We start from the raw sequence: 19810 nt of genomic DNA, 5'->3' as shown, positions 1-19810 counted from the left end.
AGAGGCGCAGAGGGCTGAACGGATGCCAAGCGGAACGCTGGATTTACATGCATCACTCCGGCCGACAGGGGGCTCGTCACCAGCCTCAGCCAGATCTGGGCTCAGGCTTAATGTCATTCACCCGCCGCCACTGAGATGGGAGTTCTCCAATTCCTCAAAACAGAGTCATCCTGCTGAGTCAACTGAGAGCTTAGAGTTCCCCGTTACCTAGCACACCTCTCTTCCAAAAGCAAACACCCTCCTCTTTAACACTGACTGATAATAGGGACTATGCTGTAGCTGTACAGGTCAGAGATCAGCGGAAGCACTTACCAGGCTGCAGGGTCGTACTCTGCCCACACGCGGATGAATTCGTCGAGGTGATGAGGTCCCAGGATGGAGGCGTCTCTCGTCAGATACTCAAAGTTGTCCATAATGACAGCGACAAACAGGTTCAACATCTGGAGAATGTTTCAAATAAATTAATAGTCAAGAAAGGCAAGTCCCAAATTAAGTCCAAAATCAAGTTCCAAGTCCTAAGTTTTGAATTACGAGTACTTAAGTCATAATGCACTCTTCCCATAATAACAATGCAATTTCAACAACATGGTAATAATATTTTAGTTTTACAAAAATCCTGAATTAAGTTGTTAAAACAAGTGGCACTTTTTAATCAGTGGGCCTGGGGGGGGGGGGGGGGGATCAAGTATTTACAAGTCAAAAGGCTCATCAAAGTTCCAACTAGCAGTTGATCTTTGAAAAAAAGCTAAACCCGTATAGGTCCTGTCAATGACAACACTCAGTATGACCTCTGTCTTCCTTCACACTGACCAGGAAGGAGCAGAGGAAGATGAAGGAGACAAAGTAGAAGTAGCCAAAGTCACTCCCACACTCCTTCCCCACGGTTCCTGAGAGACTATCACACGGCCGGTTACTGAGACACGCTAACATGATCTCATGCCACGCCTCGCCTGTCGCACTCCTGAAACACACACAGTGACGGGGAGTTATCAGTTTGTCCTGGATTATTTGTGGCACCACATTTTTTTTCAATAAATGGAGCAGGGATTACCTGAAGAGAAGAGTCAAGGCCTGGAAAAACGTCTGGAAGTTGTTGTGGTGAGTTATTGCCGTGTCCTCATTCAGCTCGATGTTTCCAAACACCTGAGGCAGCAGGAGAGCAGGTGATGTTATTAAATGTAAACCCTAAAATAAAAGCCCTACTCTACTGTTGTAATGAACTACTGTAACACAGAGACTATAACAGAGTTCTGCACAGTCCTCAACCTGAGAGCCAAACACAGCCCTGGACACGTATCTTCTCTATCAGCTTCTCACTTTGAGTGACGGAATCCAACATGAACACATGTTCTTTCTTACAGTTTGGATTATTTCACAGGACAGATTTATGTTTTCCTTTTTTTTCTCCTTTCTTACTGAGGTGGGAGTGCCTCAGTTGGAAAACACAATGTCACATACTTGGGTGCACCAATCAGGATTAAGGAACTTTTCAATCAGAATCTGATGATGGCCGGGGGGTTGTTTGGTTGCTGTCAGTCAAATCGGATCAAAGCACACCCACACTTCCCCGACGAAGCAGATTATCATCATTATACTTAAAAATGTATTATATAGCTATAAATATGTTATAGAAGATAGTGAACCAAGTTATTTGGAGCTTAAAGTCCCGACACAACTGAACCAACCAGTTCAGAATTTGAGGCCAATAACTATTATGTTAAATTATCATCAGCATTATTTGTCATGCAGAGCATTTCTTAGAAATTGTTATTGGTTGCCCTTGTACAAACTGCTTTGGCTGCACCGAACTTTACATTACATTACGATTGTGACAATAGACGAGAATAAAAGCATATTTCTCACTAAAATCTATATGTTTTTTTGTAATTAGCTGTTTTATTTAATGTGTTTTGCTATTTTATTTGTGTATAAATTGTATGCATTTATCATTCACCTTTACTATCACTCAGTTGATGTATATATGCTTTGTCAGCATGTTTTTATATCCAAACTCCATGCCAATAAACCGTCACTGATTTGAATTGAAATTGAATGTAGAGAGACAGAGTTGATAACTGCCACAGCCTGTGATGTCCCACTGTGAGTCTAGTAAACAACCCGGAGGTCTCTTTTTAAATATGTATTTGCCCCTCGGCATGTCCTTCCTGCTGGGCCCAGGAGAACTCTGACAGCAGTCAGATATGTGTGCAGCATCTTGACCATGTACGTCAACAGCAACTGATGTTTTTCAGCACACACACTGTGATAATCTTGTATGTAAGATGAATAAAAAGTAGGTTTCAGCCGGCTCTAAAAATGGACAAAAAGAATCCACTTTATAATCAAACACCTGTACAATCGTATGCAATCCAACGCAAGAGCCATGCAATATGGTTGCATTGGTTTATATAATATTACATTTTCATTGAGACTGTGTCAGAGATGTGTGGATGCTCTCTGTTAGAGGCAGAGGTTCGTTGTTAGTGCTGTACTGAAGGGCATTTTAAGGTTTACAAAGGTACAGTGGTGGTTACTGCAGGCTTGTTGTGTTGGATTGGTATTTTACAGATGTGACTTATATTGTCATCCTCTATTTGTCTCAAGAGGAGAGATGGTCTCAGTTTGTGGAAACTGCTGATATTCGAACATATTATACCTGACCAACAAGTCCTCATACCTAAACAACATAATAGGTCATATGCCAATGACTCCCAAAACAACATTTATGATCGTTCTATTTGATGTTGTGAAACGGTCACAGTTTAAAATATGTGGTTAACATTGTGAAACTAACTAGTTGGTTATGTTAAGGCAAAAATAAAGTTACTTAGTTAGGTTTAGGGAAAGATCATTTTTTTAGTTAAAATGAGTTTGTAACGTACGTGACTTAGCCTAATATCTGACATTGTATGTGACGTGGTTACATACAAACAGTTACTTATGTAACTTAAAATAACTCGACGTGATGACTTTTGGTTTTAGGACACGACCCGCGGTCTCCTTGGTGAAAGTCCTGTACTTGTTGGACCCACCCCATTCACCCCAACCTCCTCCCTAATTAGTCGCTCGACAAACACCAGAGACAAAGTTTCAGTCAACAATTAAATCACCTATCATAAACCAGTGCTAAGCCCACACTAAAGTAGTTAACAAATGATAACTGATAGTTTAACCACACACAACCACGTAAGCTAAGCTGTATCTACATTGTTACTTTCTTGTTTCTGGTCATGTTGTAATGCATTATGGCCCACATATTCAAGTAATTCTATTTTTAGGTGTCTCTAATAGAATAGGTAAAAACACCTGTGGAGGGGTATCATGCTTGTGTAGGGACTTTCTAGGAGGCATCCATCACTCAATCATTACAGTCCGACTCCCTTTTGTCCAGCTGGCATTGTCACAACTCACCTGCATTCCAATGATGGCATAGATGAAGAACAGCATGGCGATGAGCAGGCAGACATACGGCAGGGCCTGAAACCAACACATCAATAATAGGTTAAAGACTTCAGAGCACAAACACAACCTCTTTCTCTTACACAAACGCACACTTACTCTTTTGATCTCTCCGTCTGTCTCCGCACACGCACACGCACACACACGCACACACACACACACACACACACACGGGACTAGGGCCCTTGTAAGATTTTACAGTCTTATTTAAAAATCCGAGCAGTCAACCTGAGCTGCGGGGTCGATTCTTTTAACCAGCTATTTATATCGCAGTGGGGAGGAGGCGAACATTTGTTGTAATTAAATAGCCACCTTTTAACACTCAGCAGCTACTGTCCATTTTCATTGGGCTTAAAAGCTCTCACCACTGACATTAAACCTGCTATAAATTCCCTCGGCCGCAGCCTGGCGCTCCGCATTTAACTCAACTTGTCCCAGGGGATTTAGAGAGCAAACCGGCACCGGCTGAAAATCTGAACTGTTTTCTGCTGAGAGCTATTTTGTTCGCCCTTTCTTTCTTCCATTGTCTATTTCGTGTGATATTCTTTTATTCAACTATGAATCAATCTAATTGACAATCACGGCACTAAAATATCTATTGAAACAATGCTCATCTGCCTTCTTCTTCAATTGTGTCTTTCCTGACTGAATTCTTTTCATCCCTGACTGTATAACCCTTTTTGTTTTGTAAAATGCGTCATAAATCAAGTTTACTTACATACTGTGTGCGTGTTTAGGTCACCGTGTGTGGTGGCTCACCTTGAAGGACTGAACAAAGGTCCACAGCAGGATGCGGATGGTGTAGCCCTGCCGCAGCAGCTTGATGAGACGAGCCGCTCTGAACAGCCTCAGGAAACTCAGGTTGATCATCTTGTCCTGGGAGAGAAAACAGAGACTCTGTGAGGTTTTAAAATAAACACGGGATCAAAGGATTCAAAGCCATCCTATGTAAGAAAAACGGACACACTTCATTTTACAGATAACCTCATAAGCAATGAAACACCCCCTTGCTCAAGGTTTTCCTTTTTGCAAATATTGCTGTAGAGCAATATCTGAGACAATTCCAAGGGCTGGATCCCCATCAGAGTTTTTCATTCCCTTTCCCTTAAATGTTTAATTCAAGTCGAAGAGTTAAATACTTGCAATGCAAAACATGCCAGTCTAAACCAAATTCATATTGTATAGCATCTAAAATAGTGTTCGACACTGTCACGGGGCATGATGGAGGACTCAAACGCAGACCAGAAGTAGAGTGAAGTGGGAATTTAATGAACACTTACAAGAACACGCAAGGAATCCAGGGACGAGACAAGAGACGAGGGGACAAATCCAGTAGGACAAGGCAGGGCAGGCAGACGTGGGAAACCAGCAACAGGACAAGACAAACGGGCGGGTAGAACACAAACAATGACCTGGCAGTGAGTGACAGTGGGTACTTCTCAAGTCTCTTAAGTGTCGTTTCCTCGCTCCTCCCTTGAACCGGAAGTTGTTTCTGCGCCGCCATATTGACGGCCGTCCCAAAGCTCTAATGTAGCTCGGAGGATCGAGGATGGAGGAGGGACCCACGAGAACAGACTTCCAGGAAGTCTTTTTACGCCCTCACGCCCCCTCATTGTTCATCAGTCATGTGATTGGACGCTGCAGCCGATCGGACTGACTGACTGAGTTTAACACCAGAGTGAAGACAGATCACAGAATAAACTCAAGCTTTATATTTGATTAGTTTTCTGATTCACCGTCTGGTTTAAATAAATGTTCATTGTAGTCTGAATAACAAAACGACCACAAACAACTTTCTTCATTTATTAGAAAGATTTGTGTTTTCATGATCTGATGTTTCCCTCAATAACTTTTATTATGAATACAATTAAAGTCAGAGAGAGCTGGAGAGACGAAACACTTTTTACATCATTCCTGAGTGTTTGATGAGTTTTATCATTTAAGAGAAACAATAATCATATTCTGGGTTATTTAATAATGTACAGACGCAAATAATTCATAAATAAGATGATCGCATTCCGCCGGTATAAATGGATCCTGTGCTTATAAACAGAACACAGGACACAGTTTGTTAACAGACTAGAGAGAGAAACACCTCTACAGTGGTGATTACTGTGTGTCTTTATTAGTTATTAGTATTATTAGTTACTATTATTAAGTACAGTGGTGATTACTGTGTGTCTTTATTAGTTATTAGTATTATTAGTTACTATTATTAAGTACAGTGATCACGTGAACAGACACAAACTTCTCAAAAGTCTCTCCAGCTGTTAAAGCCGACTGACAGCTGATCCAGCTGTGATCAGCTGATCATCCGTCATCAGAAACAGACGTCGCTTCACGTGACGCAACTGAGGAAAGGACGTCTCATGTATCTTAAAACAAATTTACTAGTTCCTCTCTCCTTGCATGGTTTCCTCCATGCATCCCTGGTGGGAGGGACTAAGACGCAAGGAAAGGAAGCAAGTGAGGGAAACGGGGATGCAATTAAGAGACTTGAGAAGCACCCTGAGAGACAGGGGTTTATAAAGTGGCTTGAACAGGTGAGGGGAGTTGTGCTGATGAGGAGGGAGTGCTTGATTAGAGGCAGGTGAAGGGAGTTAGGTTGATGCTGAGGGAGTGACTGACAGGTAGAGTGAGGAGGGTGAAGTTACACAAAAACGCAGAACACACAAGGCAAAGCCTGATCGTGACAGACACTCACAAAAACATGCCAGGGTGGGGATATAATGTAATCTATTTATAATACAAACCAACCATTTCCAAGGACTTTGTAGAAACAAGTCATTTGTTACAGTAGCACACTGATGTTGTCTTCTTGCAAGATTTTGATGCAAACCACAGAAACATCATTGGTGTATTACAATGACTTGTAAGGTGACTTTCTTTGCAGTGTACATTCTTATGTCAGATCTTATGCAACTGAAATAGTTTCAGATGATTGTGTAGCTGTTAAAGCAAGCACACTTTTCCAACAGCTTAATAGGTGTTCTTCTGTTACATCACGTCACACTGAGGGTTCAGTAGGCAGGCAATTTAAACTAAGACTGTGGGAGAGAACAACACACACTGACAGGGGGAATTGACAATATCAGCGGCCAACAAGAAAAGCCACTTACCGTCTAGAGGTGTCAGATGTGACAGAGGGGGGCAGAGTGAGGGCACAGGCGCCAGGAGAGACAACGCAGACGATGGCAACAGCAAAAGAGACAGAATAAAAATGCAGAGAAGGAGAGCGAAAGAGAAGAGACAGAAAAGAAGAACAATGCTCACATGAAAAGAAAGTCGCACAGAGAAGAGACTGACTTTGCCACACAGAAAGCAACAGCACTCTGCCTCAGCCCTCCGTCTCCACACAGTCGCATTCTTTTTCCGTCTGCTGCGATTCAACAGAGGCTGCAAACTGAAACAACGGCATCGTTCCCCCTGTTGCCCCGAGGCTGTGTTTGTTTAATGCACTGATGTTCATTTTCATTTCCAGTATCGATTTTACTGCTTTCATTTTTCTGGGGCTTGCAGTTTTCTTGGCTGAGCTTTCGATTCGAGGACTTGAGACTGTGGGAGCGTAGCAAAGTATGCCTTCTACGTTTAATGAATTTGGAGCTGAAGGGGTTTGTTCAGATTGGTAATGTTTGGAAAATAAGACATTAAAAAGACCTGTCTTTAACGAACACAATTACATATAAATCAGTGCTGAAACAATTAGCCTGTTAATTGTTAGTGTGTAAGTTGTTAGTCTGTTAATTGTTAGTGTGTAAGTTGTTAGTCTGTTAATTGTTAGTGTGTAAGTTGTTAGTCTGTTAATTGTTAGTGTGTTAGTTGTTAGTCTGTTAATTGTTAGTGTGTAAGTTGTTAGTCTGTTAATTGTTAGTGTGTAAGTTGTTAGTCTGTTAATTGTTAGTGTGTTAGTTGTTAGTCTGTTAATTGTTAGTGTGTTAGTTGTTAGTCTGTTAATTGTTAGTGTGTAAGTTGTTAGTCTGTTAATTGTTAGTGTGTAAGTTGTTAGTCTGTTAATTGTTAGTGTGTTAGTTGTTAGTCTGTTAATTGTTAGTGTGTTAGTTGTTAGTCTGTTAATTGTTAGTGTGTAAGTTGTTAGTCTGTTAATTGTTAGTGTGTTAGTTGTTAGTCTGTTAATTGTTAGTGTGTTAGTTGTTAGTCTGTTAATTGTTAGTGTGTTAGTTGTTAGTCTGTTAATTGTTAGTGTGTAAGTTGTTAGTCTGTTAATTGTTAGTGTGTTAGTTGTTAGTCTGTTAATTGTTAGTGTGTTAGTTGTTAGTCTGTTAATTGTTAGTGTTAGTTGTTAGTCTGTTAATTGTTAGTGTGTTAGTTGTTAGTCTGTTAATTGTTAGTGTGTTAGTTGTTAGTCTGTTAATTGTTAGTGTTAGTTGTTAGTCTGTTAATTGTTAGTGTGTAAGTTGTTAGTCTGTTAGTGTGTTAGTTGTTAGTCTGTTAATTGTTAGGCTGTAAGTGTTGAGCCAATTAGTCAACATCAATTTTGATTATTGGTCTTTCGTGGAGATTTGCTGCTTTTCTCTGTTTTTACTTCATTTGAAAATCGAATATGTTTAAAACTAGTAGTTTGATGCTGTCAGCTTGTGCTCTGACAACTTGTGATGGGCATTTTTTAATATTTTCTGACATTTTATAGACCAAATAATTCATCAATCCAAAAAATGTACAGTCAGACGATGAAAATATCAGTTACTCGCAAACCTGATGTAAATGGAATTTCCTGCATGAGTAAAGTATTGCATATGAACAACTTTCCATTTTCTACTACAACGGCTCTCCTGACTAGACTAAATCTGCTTCCTGTATCACATCGTGCTGCCATTCCAGCATGCACTGAATCCTGATACCCATGTACGAAGTATTGTTCTCATGATATTGGAATTTCTAACTTCGGTACCATACCTTGACTAATATCATTAACATATCATTGAGGGCATCACATTATTAGATTTTCAATCAATTCAAATTGCAGTGTGTGTCAACTCGCTGTCGGAGCCAAGGGAAGGCAGAAAGCGAAGCTGGTTCCTGTGTATCAATAATGTGTCAAGTGATTATTCAAACCGTTACAATACATATGGCACACAGACGCTGCGGCGCTTACCTTAATCTCCGTGACCAAGATGTCTGTGATGCTTCCGAGCACGGTCACAAAGTCAAACACATTCCAGGCTGCTTTCAGGTAATTCTAAAGAACAGAGTCGACATAGAGAGATCAGGCTGCACGTTCAAAGAGAGAGAGTTCAAACTTTGAAAATGTTCAGCTTCTTTGGTGCAATTCTTGTTGTTGTGATTATTGATTGTTTTTTCATACTATACAGCATAAAATAAGATGTGTGGAATAACTGTTCAAACTGAGGCTGCTAGTATTTTTTGTTATAATTCGAGATCAGGGAGTTCAAAGTCTGAGACTGTGGGCCATCCCTCAGGCAAAGCTTGGAAAAAGTCACCCCCCCCAAGGTAGTTCACTTGCTTAGTTTCACTCAATTCCTGGATGCCTATTGGATCGTGATTATATTATTTAATGCTATAGACACTCAACATTTGAGCCAAGGTAGCCTAATAATACAATTTGATATGACTTCAGACTAAACTGAATACATAAAAATAGACTGTCATTAGTCATTAGTTATTAGTTTCTGACTCACACACATTTAGGCTATTCTGTGATATTTAACTAATGTAATATTTTTTAGCCTCCCCTGAAACCGTTTGGAGCCCCCTGGGAAGGCCCGCCTCTCACTTTGAAACCTCTGTTTTAAATTATTTTGGATTAATCAACTAGTCAGACTTTAAACAGGTGCCCAGCCTTGATGTACAATCACCCTATTTTAGCTTTTTGATGCATTTTTTTTACTAAGATGTACATTAAATTACAAAGTGCCTGGGCAGGAACTTTAACATGGCACATTTCTAAAAGTTCTGATGCACATTTACAGTCTGTGTATTTGGTTAAATTTACAGATATGTGGATATGAAAAAGTCACAGTGGTGTACAAAATATTCCCAAAGATTTAAGAGCAACATACTTAAAAAACAAAGAAACAACAGATGCACCGAAAGCTAAAGATATCTAGACTAGCCCATGGGCACACAAATCTATATGTGCATATACAACACACATGCTGACACAATCCCCTGCATGAGCTGCTGCTTGCAGCCTGGTTCCCCCTCAGACTGCTCGATCAACCAGCTACTGGAGGCAGAGGCCACTCCCGGGCCCTGCAGCTGCAGTCTGAGGAGGTGCAGCAGCCGAGTGTTTACACCGGCAGATGCGAGCCCATCCGTCTGGGCTTAACAGCTAAACAGGTGGAGGCAAGTGGTGTGTGAGAAAAGCTATTTAACAAATGGGCCTCGTAAATGGACCGGAGTCAGAGATGAAATGGCTCGCTGCGAGCCAGACACCCCCATGTTGGGGGAAGATTTATTCTCTTTGCGCACTCTTCCATTCATCCCTTCTTTTTCTTACTAGTTCACACTTTTTATTCCGGAATTTGAGATTTTACACCTTTAATTTTTAGTGTTGTGTGACTTCCGCTGCTATACCTTTTATGGTAGCTTTTATAAAATTAACAATCCAACAAACATCCTTCCAATTGTGACAGTTTCTTTCATTAGAACTACCCTGTTAGACCACAGATCTAAGAATATTGTTTCAGCATTCACAAGGACAACATGTAATTAACTGAGCACCGCAAGCACAGAGAGAGCAGCTTGATGCATGAGTTTCCCTCCGAGAGATTTTCCCCCATGTGTGTAAACAGAAACACAATACAACAGTGAATAATTGTCTCGTGTTTTGCAGAGCACAGCGCAGCATATGGTCTCACCAGTGGACCGAAGGCAATAATCTTAAGGATGCACTCCAGCGTGAAGAGGGCTGTGAAGACGATGTTCAAGTTTTTCAGCATGGACTCGTACAGGGCTGGAGCTCCGTCGAACTGAGGGCAGAAAACGTACACTGAGTATATTTGAGAGAAGAACCACAGCAGTGTGGACGAGCTTCTTCCTTTCTCCGCCATTTACCTAACACTAGATCAGATAGTGACAATGACACTGACAACTACAAGTGTAAATGCAACCAAGAGGCTCTGTGTCTTGTCACTGAGATAATGGCAGGTGGTTGTGAGGCACTGACATGATCTGAGTGTGGGTTCGTGTCAGTTGCTGATCACTGTCTCTTTAAGGTCCTGGAGGGCTGCTCAGGGGCAGCACGTTTCATCCTTGGTTCCGGAAATAAATGACGCTGTGTAATATTTGCGTTCTGTGTGAAAGTATTCGTGACAAAAACAACAGTTTGAAAAAAATATTTTGATGTGCTTAAAAAAAAAAATGCCCCCGGTGTTTAAAGGCCTAAAAGCAGCGTATCTGAAGAGCCTTTCAAACTGTCTCATCAAATAACTTTTCAGATTTGATTCAATTTGAAATATTTTCAGACAACCAGGAATAAAGCCAAGATACGAGCTCTTCTCTGTGACAGCAGTGAGCACTGTTAGCAGAAGCATCCCAGTGGTGCGATGGTGGGGATGTTTGATTTTTCATCGTTGCCCATGTCTCAAGGCCAGACCAGTGCTGTTGCATCTCTGCCTTAAAGCTAAATTATTAAATGGTACAGATTCATGTAAACTGCTTCTGCAATCCCCTTGAATATTTCAACAGGAGCTGAAGTCTCACTTGAGCCAATGCACCACTTTTTTTCTTCTTTTTTTTTGGCTTGGAGGGATCTGAGAGGAATTGGCGCTTTGCAGGAGGAATCACTGACCTTCATCATCAGCACGACTGTGTTGAGAGCTATTAAAGTCATGATGGCGTACTCGAACGGGGGCGACACCACAAACTTCCACATCTTGTACTGGAAGGACTGCTTGTTCGCCGGCATGTATCTCGTCAGCGGCTTGGCGTTGATGGCAAAGTCAATGCAAGCCCTCTGTTTGATGGAGAGACGAAACAAAAACACAGTGTGTATGAATCCTCTCTGATGCACCTTCAAAAGTAGAAAAGACAGCTGGCAAGCCACGAGAGGATTTTCTAAGTGGTTTGTCCAATCAAAAGATGAGACTACAAATTGAGCCTCTCTGATCACTGGCCAATACTTTACAGAGAAGAAAACAGCATCATTTTAACAAAGTCTTTGTGGAGTGGGTAAACCTCACTGAACCGTTTTTTGTTCTGTTTGAGGGAATTGTAAGTCACGTTAGATATGAATTTGCCTGGAAGTGATGTTTTGAAGTGGATCAGCTTGTGCTCTGTTTTCTAAAGAAGAAGACATTTGTGATGCAAGAGACAAAGATTTTCAGAAACTAGTGCCTCTGCCGAAGTAATCAGCGTGTGTTCTTGTAGTGTAGAGGAGAGAGGTTGTCGTTGTTTTCATAGTGCATCACTTTGCACCACTCTCCCACCTCATTCTTCTCCAGGCTACACTCCGACATGGCCTTGTCTCCCTGCTCCTGGAAGGTGATGATGATCAAAGCCACAAATATGTTGACGAAGAAGAAGGGGAACACCACAAAGTAGACCACGTAGAAGATGGACGTCTCCATGCGGTAGCCTGGGCTGGGGCCCTGGTCCTCATAAGTGGCGTCCACCGAGTGCTTCAGGACCCTGAACAGAAGGAAAAGATGACGTGACAAAAAAATCGACACAACCACGTCGAGCTCACAGCAGGTGAAATAAAATATCTGGAGGTACTCAATGAGTTCAGGCCGTCAACATTTTGTCTGGCTGCAAATAACCATTATTTTCATTATTAATTAAACAGACTTTTTTTAATCTATTCATTTTGTGGACTATAAAACATCACACAAGGGAAATGCAGATCACAAGGTGACATTTTCAAATAGCTTATTTTGTCTGACCAAAAATAGAAAAAATAAACGTATTTATTTCGTAAGACCAAGAAAAACAGCAAACTCTCACATTTGAGCACCTGGAACAAATGTTTGACATTTTTAGTTAAAAAATAACTTAAATGATTAATTGATTATCAAAATAGTAATTTCCTTTCCATCAACTATGCGATTATTCGCTGCAGATCTATTTCAGAGTGATCCACGCTCTACTAATCTTCCTAGGGGAGCTTTAAAAGATGCCAAATCCCTCCGATGACTTATCTGATGAGAACCAGCAAATCAGCACACCTCTACCTTCACCCCACTTTACTCTGTAAGTGACAAAAATAAACCCTTGGAAGAGGAATCAAGAAAGCTTGATAAAATAACAATGAAATCAATCCGTCTACAAATATCCAGGGAACCTGTCCCAAAATATCCAGTCAACCAGCCTGTAGAGCTTTCTTACAATCCTCACAGAGGCTATTTATAAAGATTGAGCGAGTCACAGCACAGTTAGGTGCCCTGTGCTCCTCCAACAGAAGATATGGCGGTGCAGTTGTGGGTGCAGTCGTAATGTCTCCTTCTTACTGGCTCACAGAATATTAAGGGTGTCTCCGGTGAGTTAATGACTCTCCTGCTGTGAAATCAGCAAGTGCTCAACGGGCCTCTGACAATCTTGTTGAGCACCGTCTGCACAATTTCTGGCTGTGTGCAAAAGTTTTTTGGAACTTTTGAAAAGTGCACATAAATAATGATGATGATGATGATGATGATGATGATGATGATACCCCAGAATGAAAAGACATCACAAGCCCTCTAGTGGACTCTAGTGAACAAAGGAGGAAGTAAGGGCACGTTACGACGCGTAAAAGTCCACAGAGACGGCTGTTTATTGCCCACTTCCAATCGTGAGTTAACTTTGTTTTGTTGGAAAGCACGACTACGGTTGTTACCTAACCTTAACCACGTGTTTATTATTGTAATCACGACACATAAACATGAGAATCTTCCCCATCTCACATGACATGGATGGAGCATTAAGGAGGACATTGGTTCAGCTGCAGGTCTTGATATGTTCACTGCCAGTCGCACACTTGAAAACAGAGTGAAATCAGGAGTATAGTCATGATCCAGAATAGTAGATTGTCATTACGAAGTACCGGCTTGATTTTTGATTTTCATCCTTAATGAAATAATCAGGTACTTGCATGTAAATATTTGGGTGTAATGATAGACCATCTGCTATCCGGGAAAGACCACATTTAATCTGTCTGCATGAGGACAAAACAATGAATATATTTTCTCTGCCGCATTAGGTCTTTTGGGGCGAGTAGACAAATTCTTCTCTTGTTTTTTACTTCTGTGATTCTACAGTATTGTGCTGCTACATAGTTCAAGTGTTTTTCCACCACTTTAATTTAAAACTGCTCCATCAAATGAAAGTCTGCTCAAAGACTGCAGGTCAACCTCTTGAGAACGCTGTTCTATGAATCAGCCTACCGATATTGGCCAACAACATTGTCTCTGACCCGTTCAACCATGTCCCGACCAGTGAATACAAACTGTTGTCATCAAATCAGAGATACAGGGTTCCATGATTTAATACGGTTAACTGCTGTTAATCCCACAACACATGTATGTTGAAGGGGTCTTGAATATGTTGTCTTTGGTTGTTGTTAACTGTGCGTATCCTTTTTTTTTTTTCAGACATGATCTGACAACTAAATATCATCATCATCATCATCATCATCATCGTAAATAGTTATTGGCTGTACAAGGAGCTCAATCACGTCAGCTCCACTTATCTCCACGAACAGTTCACTACAGTTAATTTTGATCGTGGTTCTATTAGTTGAGTGTCTACGCATTTGTACAATTTTAGGGTTAGTTTTTTGTTAGTTTGCTTACTGTTACTGTTGGAGTGTCATAGGTGCAATTTTCTAAGCATCCCAAATTATAAGAAATGAAAAATACTTATTTAACTTTACACTTCTACTATATTTCAATGTAAAACTGTGCTGTCACTTCTTGTTTGGCTGTGTGTGATTTTAGATGATCGTGACCAGCTGACTCAGTTTAACAATTCACTTTTCGTCGTCAGGTAAATACAATGAATGAAATAAGTAAACAGCCATCAACAGTCCTTGACAGAGATGATGATGATGATGAGGATGATGGTAATAAATCTGCCTGTGGCACTTTAGCTCAGGCGCAGAACAGCAGACTGAAGACATCTATGCAATGAGCCGCGATTGCATCTTTAGAAAACGCACAGTAATTAAGCCGAGGAGGAATCAGTTGGGTTTAATCTGCGCTGTACCATCGGCCTCCAGGTGTGCTGAGTGCTTTTCAGGGCAAGTCAATGAAGGAAGTTCTAACATGAAGAAGAATAAATGATTCAACAACACTTCAACTACAAGATTATAAATTAAACACAACTAAAGTGATGTATTGGGGCCATCTTTACTTCTTAACCCAATGTACTCCTGATTTATTAGTTTCACAGTAAACACTGTGAACATAAGGGACTTAATATGGAACTTAAAGGGACAGTGTGTAATATTTGGTGGCATCTGGCGGTGTGGTTGCAGATTGCAACCAACTGAATACCCCTTCAGCTCCCTCCTCCCTTTCCAAACCTGAGCTAACGAGTGCAAAACAGTAACACCATTCGCCTCGCCCGTGTGTTGGAGAGCTACGGTGGCCTTGAGGTAACATAACACATGACTGGTTTGGTTTGTCTGTTCTGGGCCACTGTAGAAACACGGCGGCGCAAAATGCCCCTATGTAGATATGAAGGAGTCATTATAATCTTACGAAAACAGCGATTCTTAGTATCAGGTGATTATACACTAATGAACCCACTTCCGCTAATAGAGCCCCCAGAAAAGCTGCACACTGCATCTTTCAAGTTAAATTTTAAGCACGAAGTGTTGAAGTGATATGGAGGTTGATCTGACTTACTGTGGCCAGCCCTCCCCCGTGGACACCGTGAAGAGCGTAAGGAAGGCCCAGAGAACATTGTCGTAGTGGAACTCGTACTTCTTCCACTCTCTGGGCTGAGCTGACACGTCATCCTTGTCGTAGTCCAGAAACTGACCCCTTAAAGAGAGAGACGGGAGGAGAGACAGAATCAGGGGAAAGGAGGTGAGAAAGACAAAACTAGATCATCAAAAATAAAAGAGATTGAGAATGTCAGTATAAAATATATGTGTCAGCAAATGGCAACCACCGTGGCTGAATGTAGAGGAGTCTAAATAAAAAGGCAGCAACCTAATGGATGGTTTAAAACATTCTTAAGTTTGGGTGACGTACCTGCAGTCTTTCTCCAGACCCTTGGACTTGTCGGTGCAGTAGAAGAATTTGCCCTTGAAGAGCTGCACAGCGATAACAGCGAAGATGAACATGAAGAGCATGTAGACGATGAGGATGTTGAGAACGTTCTTCAGAGAGTTCACAACACAGTCGAACACCGCCTGGAAAATATTCACACGCACAAGCTCAGATCAATAAATGTAAGGTGTCGCATTCATTGAGTTCTCTCCATTATCATGAAGCTTAACCATAACTGGTTTATAATTTGCTGTGTTATTATAATTGAATATTTGGAATTAGGGCTGTCACTCACTTTATTAGAAATCCCAAATTTCTGTTCAAACGAGGGGAAAAATATAATATTCAAACTGTAGCGACCTGTTCGGATTAAAGTTGACTTTCTCTGATCGCAACAGACGGTTTGAGGTAGTGCAAGGAGCACTTCAAATTCAGCTTGACCTCCTGTATGCCCTATTGACTTATCAGTAAACCAAGCTAATAAATAAAATGGAGAAGAACACTGGCAAGGTACCTGAGATGCAGTGTTTGGAAGTACACTACAGCGTGGATGGTTTATCAACAAAGATGAGGCTGTTTGCCCACTTTGTAAGAAAAAAATCAGCAACTCCCTCTGGACTGAGGAAACTTCTGAGCAAAGGTTTAACAACATTCAACACATTATATTCATGGATGTACAATAATAATTGGATACAGTGCCTCCACTCAACCTTGCTGCCAATGTTTTCTAGTGGCCACTTGTGGTATTGCATCAAAAAAGTCCCCTTGCAACCCCAAAAACATTTTCCCCATAGACCACCCATGTTTCCAGATATCTTTATATATCACATTATGCGCCAGGCGAGCAATTCTCATTGGAATGACTAGGCGTCTTGGTGTGTGACATCCAGTTCTCATTACACATCCATGATTCCACTTTAAAAATCAGCGCAGCATGCTTAGTGTGAGTGTAGGGTAAGTCTGCTTATTTGATTAAAAAGCTTTGTCTCTGATTAAAAAGGCTGTACCAGTCAACTGTAGGGTGAATTTGAATTTAGAGCGAACTATGGTTACATTTTCCTAACAAAAGATGTCTCAAGTTCTAGGTTAAAACTGAGCTTAATTTGGCTGAAAAATGAAAATAACAGTTTCAACAGCCGTCACTAAACAACAATATTCCAACTCGTACTTAGAATCTGCTTCAAGAGAACAAAAAGCTAATTTTTCATCCAAATTCAGTCCTTTTTTAAGCCAGATGTCACGATGTCTGAAGACAAATCAATGCTTACATGAACACACCTTCGCATGGAGTCCGTCTCTGTGTCTCCCTGTCTGTCACACTCTTATTTCAGCTCGTCTCTTCTGACAGCTTGTGCTGTGATCTCTCTGTGAGATGGAGTGCTCCGTCTATCTATTCTGACACGTATGCAATCTAACCGATGAATCCGCTGCTGCATGAGTGATCGCCTACCAGGCTTTTGTCTCCAGAGAGCGGACGGAGCATATTTTTCCCCCCTCTTCTACCAGCCTGTCCATCAAGCCGCTCTGGCCAAGCATCCAAGAGGAGTTGTGGATGAGCGTCTGTCTGCCAGCTCTGATCTGCCTCAATCATCTCACTTCTATTACTCCAATCAGATCTTTCATCTTTTGTCAGATCCATTACTTTTGGAAGATCAGCTGCCTTCACGCACCAGAGGCAACAGCTGAGGGTCTAGCCTTGATGAGGGTCGCAATCCATTATTGCAGAGTCTTACCCCTACATGTGATGCTTGGGATTCTTTATCGTAAAGGCGCCACCCCCCTGTGGTAGTATCGATAGGATTACCACTGGGATTATTTGATCTTTCTATTATCCAAAAATGATGCCACCAGAATAATTAAACTAAAAAAATAAATAAACATAGAAATTATATACAAAGTTGCATTCATAAATGTTTTTCTAACAGTCTAAGTTGACAATTTTACTATAGACCTTTCTTTTTTAACATTTCCTTGTAAGTACATTCAGTAACTGAACATATTTTATGTAAAAAGGGAAGACAAAATAGAGGGAAACCTAATCGCAATTACAAAACACTACAACAACGATGGCTCGTATTTAACTGAATGCCAATTTGTCAGCAGTAAAAGAGGAATGGCAGCAAAATGAAGGCAATTCTGCAAGTGCAGTTTTTAAGTCCAAATTATTTTTGATATCAACATATCAAGAACAGCCACTTAAACATAACAACCAAGCCAACCAAATATAAACTGCAATGACGAAGACGAACAGAGAGTGACCTATGTGTACTCTCACTATTTTCCAATGACCCATATTGTTGCAAACGTATGAGTTAACACACACAGCTTCTGCTTCTATTCAGGCATTTCTGGCGTATTGTGAAACATGTATTGTGTCTTCAGAGGAGTGTACTGTATGTTCTAGGAGTCGCAGGCTTATCTGTAAATAAGCATCCTTGCACTGAACCTCTTCAGTAAAGGAAGCAATTTTCTGTCACTTACTTCCAATTTGTGTGACTTTAACTTCTCCCGTCTCTCCACAGCACAGAGCACCCCAAAGGTCGAGCCGTTCAAAGCTTCATTAGAGAGCGAGAGATACTAGATTCATATAACATTTTAAAACGCGACTGTTTTTAAATCAGATACATCCACTCCTCCTTGGTAGAATATAAATGCATTTGACTCATGATAGTGTGTGACTGACACCGGATGTGGCCCCAGCTGGCTGCTCTGCTTTGTTTCTTTCTCGTAATGCACTGGGTGGTTGACAGATTGGATTACTGTACCTTCAGCTTTGGAAGCCGTTTAATGGTCTTGAGTGGCCGCAGGACTCGGAGGACCCTCAGGGACTTGATGGTGTTGATGTCCTTGCCCTTCGTCCCTCTGTGCAGAGTGAGAGTACAGTTAGTCCGGGCGACGTGGTGTCACCATCAAGCACGTTAACCCTTTCATCCCATCCTCCAGCACCACCGGCAGACTGTGGTACATCAGGTGTACAGTGCACGCAGATAAATGCCTCTTTGTATTCTGTTAGTAGAGTACATGCACATGAGTTCATGTTATTCTACAGATGCATGCAACAGTACAGCAGAGGAAGATTCATTTTACTCAAGTACTGTGTATGAGTACAAATATCAGATGTTGCTCCTCCACTTCATTATTCATCTATTCTTTCTTTGCTTCAGTTTGTCATTGTCTTCCCTTCCGTCCTTTTGTTCATTCTTATTTTTTCGTTATGCATTTATTTTTCCTCTGTTCTATCTCTCATCCATCCGTTCTACCTTACAGTTCTTCCCTCTTTCCATCCATCTCTTTCTCTCCTTCTTTTCTTTTCATCTTCTCTGTCCTTCCTTCTGTTCTTCTCTTTCTTCTTTCATTTGTTTGTTTGCATTTTTGCCCTTCTAAACTCCACTCTTCTTCAACAATCAGAACATTTTACTGCAAATACTTGCTTACATTCTAACGCAGGAAGTTAACTCGTGAAGCATTTTCCACTGAGATATTGCGTCTTTTAGTCAGAAACCACATTTCAGCACCTTCTCCACGAACGGCCATTTTTAATGTGTAACCTCAGCACATCTGCATATCGCATGTAACAGTCCCACGAAGCTAGCAGGCTGTTTCTGTAGAATAACATCCAGTGTGGAGTAAATGCACAAAGAATCAGCCCCTGGTTGAGGAAGCAGCTTCTTTTGCAGGAACCACTGCTATCAGTCATTGCAGACGCTGCAGGTTTTGTTAACACAGTGGGAGGTGTGTGTGTGAGTGGGAGGGGGGGAAGGGTGGGGGGGGGGGGAGTAAAACTAGCTGTTATGCTAATGACATACAGCTGAGCCATCATTCACTCAGAGACTGACATTAGTCAAGGACAGTATAAGAGGGGTTTTTAGTCATAATGTGTCTGTCACTCTTTATAAAAAATGTCTCGTTTTTTTCTGCTTGACTTCAAAAAAATCTGAGATGTAGAAAAATAGTGTGCGTACATTTGTGTACTATGTTCATGTGTGAAGGATGTGGAGAAGGACACAAGCATACTAGAGAAAAAAATCAGTATAAAAGCCCTGTTAGTGGCCCCTAGGGGCCCCGTTTCTTCTTACACCAGCATCAGTTACCAATCTTTTCATACCCAGGGGACAAAAACAACTTCTACTGTAAAAAGAATGCCATTTGTTCAAGCAAAAAAATTAATTCTAACAATA

The 19810-nt window shown here is 41.1% G+C and overlaps 1 protein-coding gene across 1 annotated transcript in view; it reads right to left on the bottom strand.

The window, feature by feature from the left end:
* Positions 1-19810, bottom strand: part of cacna1bb (calcium channel, voltage-dependent, N type, alpha 1B subunit, b) — a 140436-nt gene that overhangs the window by 19973 nt on the left and 100653 nt on the right. Inside the window, exons 28-40 of the mRNA XM_076079823.1 lie at positions 18398-18494; positions 15615-15775; positions 15264-15401; positions 11868-12069; positions 11231-11395; positions 10299-10409; positions 8573-8656; positions 6579-6581; positions 4219-4335; positions 3412-3477; positions 1052-1143; positions 811-961; positions 313-440 (exon numbers count right to left, since the gene is read on the bottom strand). Of these exons, the coding sequence (XP_075935938.1) occupies positions 313-440; positions 811-961; positions 1052-1143; positions 3412-3477; positions 4219-4335; positions 6579-6581; positions 8573-8656; positions 10299-10409; positions 11231-11395; positions 11868-12069; positions 15264-15401; positions 15615-15775; positions 18398-18494 (1515 nt within the window). The remainder of the gene's footprint in view (positions 1-312; positions 441-810; positions 962-1051; positions 1144-3411; positions 3478-4218; positions 4336-6578; positions 6582-8572; positions 8657-10298; positions 10410-11230; positions 11396-11867; positions 12070-15263; positions 15402-15614; positions 15776-18397; positions 18495-19810) is intronic.

Source organism: Anarhichas minor, unplaced genomic scaffold, assembly GCF_050575085.1.
Source record: "Anarhichas minor isolate MPS153535 unplaced genomic scaffold, ASM5057508v1 ptg000073l, whole genome shotgun sequence".
Lineage (NCBI taxonomy): Eukaryota > Metazoa > Chordata > Actinopteri > Perciformes > Anarhichadidae > Anarhichas > Anarhichas minor.
Note: the sequence above shows the minus strand (reverse complement) of the source record. Positions and strands in the feature narration are given on the sequence as shown.